The sequence below is a fragment of the Cryptosporidium hominis genome (genome assembly GCF_000006425.1).
Source record: "Cryptosporidium hominis TU502 chromosome 4 CHRO014166, whole genome shotgun sequence".
NCBI classification, from domain to species: domain Eukaryota; phylum Apicomplexa; class Conoidasida; order Eucoccidiorida; family Cryptosporidiidae; genus Cryptosporidium; species Cryptosporidium hominis.
Genome location: NW_666930.1, coordinates 1 through 4,022, shown reverse-complemented (window position 1 = coordinate 4,022; position 4,022 = coordinate 1). Strand labels below are relative to the sequence as shown.

Sequence of the window (4,022 nt, the reverse complement as noted above, 5' to 3'; positions counted from 1 at the left end):
TAATTAGTCTACTAATTTAAGCTAAAATTACACAATTTCTTATATTTTATTGAAATGACTTGAACAATTGAAATATAATATATACCATCTTTTTTTCCTTTTTTTAACTGTTGATATAATTATCAAATGTATATGTGTTATATATGCAAAGATTACGCTGTTTTATTTCTTTACAGAGGAAAAGCAAAATAAGAGTTAATTGGTAAACTTTCAATCTATACAATAAAGAACAAAAGATGGTGACATATGAATAATTTATTCATTTTCTTTTCTTTTTCTTTTTACATCGATACAAAATTTAACTTCAAAATAATAATAATAATAATATTTCTTTTTTCTCTTCACTTATTTTATGATTGGCATAGTACAAATACAGAATAATATGCAATAGAAGATAATTGGTTGATGATACTTGTTATTAAGACTCTTTGTACCATGAATATTTCAAAAATTTTATTACAGAAATAATAAACCATTTCTAACTTATTTAAACTATTTTTTTTAAAATATGGAGAGTTATGTATATATGCATAAGGTTCAACTTCTTATTAATTTATTCAATAAGAATAAATTAATAACAGAATAGCATTTACTAGTTGTTAAATGTATATTTAAATGATAAATAAGAAGAACCATGGATAGTAGGAGAAAAAAAAAAAAAAAAAGAAAACCAGATAGTTAAAAAGCGAGATTTTATCATTCTGATTTTGATTTTCTTTTTTTTTTAGATTTCTGAGTAACTAAAGAAAACCGTATAGATTATTATTATCACTAACCGAATATTCCTCTATATTTATATGTATTTATCTATTTATTGATTTAAATTGTTAATATTTTTGATTTTATTATTTTACGTTAATTTTTATATTACGTGTAAACATGTTTCCCGCCATTTTTGGTACCGAGAATCGGTAAAATAGATTTGGCGGGTGGGTTGGATCATGAAAAGAAAATTTTGTAAAGAGTGGGATTTTTTTTTTAAATATATAATAAAAAGGTAAAAAAAAGAATTTGAAAAAAAAAAAATTAAATAGAGAAAAAATTTGAATTTGGAATAATTAATTATATATTGGAAGTCTTTAATGAACTGGATTAATGGATTTGTGTAGTATTATACATTGCATGCATAATTACATTGTTTTCTTTTCCTTAGAAGTAAATAAGTGAATAGAAGTCTTTTCTTTTCTTTTTTATTATAATAAAGAAAGGAAAAAGTAATAAGAAGAAATATATATATATATATATATATATATATATATTTGTAATTAATTATCTATATCTCTGTTTTATTAGCAATACATATATGCATGCATGCATGCATGCATTCGCGTAAATATATTATTAAGATATTAAAATATTTAAAAATTATTTCATTGTGATGATTAGAAAAAGAAAAAAAGACAAAAATTCTGAAAATGTTGACAAGTTATGTTTGGCAGAATTAGAATTGAAAATCAAAGAAAATGAATCAAATGAAAAAACAAATCTAGTGAATATTGAAAAAGGTAAAAATAATGGATATAACAATATGAACAATCAATTAAAAGATGGATTTATAAGGAATTTATTAATGAATCACAATAACAGGTAAGTAATAAAAATGAAAAAATAATAATAATAATTTTATTTTGAATAAATTAATAAAATATTTAGTAAAAATTGTAGATCAGTATTAAATTCTGGTTTATTTACATTCTTAGATGAAGATGATATAAAAGAAGCCTCTTTAGTATGTAAATTATGGCTTGCTGAAGCTAATTCTATTAAAACTCTACAAGAAAGATATCCAATACAATTAAATAAATTCAATAAAAATCAAAGAAAATGGATATGGAAATGTATACTTATGTGGTGAAGATAAATATGAATTTTGTATTGAAGATAATAAGAAGATTGAAGAAATACGATTAAAAAAAGAAAGTAAAAATGATTTTATATTATCATATGAAAGTGAATTAGATACAATGTTAAATAATCACGATGAAATATTAAGAGATATATCCAGAACTTTTCCTAAATTAAAAGAATTTCAAATAAATGAAAATCAAAATAAAATGATTGAAATACTTTTCAAGATTTCTTATGCATTACCTAATGTTGGTTACTGTCAAGGAATGAATTATTTGGTTGGAATTTTTTTATATGCTTTAGATTTTAATGTTGAACAAGTTTATTCATCAGTAATGTCAATATTAATAAATTGGGAATATCAAGAAATATATAATAAAGGTTTAATTAAACTTAGAGAAATGTGTTTTGTATTTAATGAACTAATTAAAGAATATCTACCAGAAATATATGATAATATTTTTAACAATAAAGAAAATGAAATAGAAATAACTTCAGAACTTTTTGCAATACAATGGTTTCTTACATTATTTACTTATGATATTGCTGATACAGAATATGCAATAAATTCAATACTAATTTTAGATAATATAATAATTCATGATCCAAGCAAGAATTTTAACATTACAGTTTATAAAATTGCTTTATCTTTATTATGTATAATTTTTAAAGATTATAAATTTGAGAAATTTAATTTAAATACTCATATTCTTGAATTTGTTAGAAACAGATCAAAAGAAATTTTAATGAATATTAATGAAATCGATACCTTATTAAATATGTCTCGTGATCTAAAGGTATCGGAATATATAATACAAAAAATTTATATAAAATATAAGAATTTAGAATTGAATAAAAATTTTAATACAAGAAATAATGGATTTAAAGATGAAGATGCAGATCAGGATCAAGATGAAATTAATATAGAGAAAGAAATACAAAGAAGTAGTATAATAAATAATATTTTTAATAATTCAAAATTTCAAGAGTTTTCTTCTTCTCATTTATTAAAGAGATATATAGTAATCAGTAGATTTGAGGATATGGATGAATTTCCTTCTTCATTTCATCCTTATTTTAATATTTAATAATAATTAGATAAGTTGATGCCACCATTTTGTCATTTTGTCTATTAATAATGATGAATCTTGTAAACTTTTTGATATATGACCCATTTTATTATCGGTACTTATTAATTGTTCTTTTTGTGTATTTAGATTTAAAAGTATTTGTTGACTATATTGATTTGTTTCTTCTAATAATCTTTTACTTTGAAGTAAATAATAATCTTTTGAAGTTTTTTCTTTGATATTTTCTTCAAAGATATATTTATTTTTTTCTATTAATAAATCATTATTGTTTAAGGATGAATCAAAATTAGTATCTTCTTTCGATGATGAATTTGAAATTAAAATTTCTTCATTTTTATTATCAGATTCAACAAAAACTACAAATTTGGAGAAATCTTGATATAATTTTGAAAGACTCTCTTTATATTTGATATAATTCTGAAAATCTTGATAATTTCTTGTATTTGATTCACTAAAATGAATTTCAAAGTAAATAATTTCCAGTAATTTTTGGGATGAAAGTATTAATGCTTGATACTTTGCTTTCTCTTGTTCTGTATATTTTGCTTTATTTTGTTGAAATATTTCTTTTCCTTGTTTTAATTCTTCAATCAAAGATGATAATTCTTGAAAATATTCACTCAATAAGTCATCTTCTATTGAATTTTCAACTGAATCTTCCAAACTTTCTTCCAAATGTTCTTTTCTTATACCTGGAATAAATGAAGACATAATTTATTAGTAAAATGTTAATATTTGTTATACTATATTTAATTTCAACTCGGAATTCTTTTATATGCACTTTCTTTTTCTTTTTTTTTTTTTCTTTATGTATTAAATAATAATAATAATAACAAAGAAAAAATATCTTTTTATCAATACACACAAGAATAATTAATTCAATGTTTTTTTAATATTGTTAATAGATCCAAAAGATGATAATGTGGGGCGGAGTTTTTGTATATTCCTTTAGGCTCTAACTTTATTGAATTTGTATTTTCATTTACCATTTAAATGTTAAATTCAAAATATTTTATTAGTGCTAATCTTCAGAATATATTGATTTATTTAATAATTGCTCATTTATATCATAATTTCAAATTT

The 4,022-nt window shown here is 20.8% G+C and overlaps 3 protein-coding genes across 3 annotated transcripts; 2 read left to right on the top strand and 1 right to left on the bottom strand.

Annotated features, from left to right (window-relative positions):
- Positions 1-1,378: 1,378 nt before the first annotated feature.
- Positions 1,379-1,591, top strand: Chro.40447 (hypothetical protein). The annotated part of the gene is made up of 1 exon (XM_660311.1): positions 1,379-1,591. One exon carries the CDS (start codon positions 1,379-1,381, stop codon positions 1,589-1,591), a length of 213 nt encoding a protein of 70 aa, XP_665403.1.
- A 373-nt stretch (positions 1,592-1,964) lies between these two features.
- Positions 1,965-2,936, top strand: Chro.40446 (hypothetical protein). The annotated part of the gene is made up of 1 exon (XM_660310.1): positions 1,965-2,936. One exon carries the CDS (start codon positions 1,965-1,967, stop codon positions 2,934-2,936), a length of 972 nt encoding a protein of 323 aa, XP_665402.1.
- Positions 2,937-2,942: 6 nt separating this feature from the next.
- On the bottom strand, positions 2,943-3,650 carry Chro.40445 (hypothetical protein). Its single annotated transcript, XM_660309.1, has 1 exon — positions 2,943-3,650. One exon carries the CDS (start codon positions 3,648-3,650, stop codon positions 2,943-2,945), a length of 708 nt encoding a protein of 235 aa, XP_665401.1.
- Between the last annotated feature and the right edge of the window lie 372 nt (positions 3,651-4,022).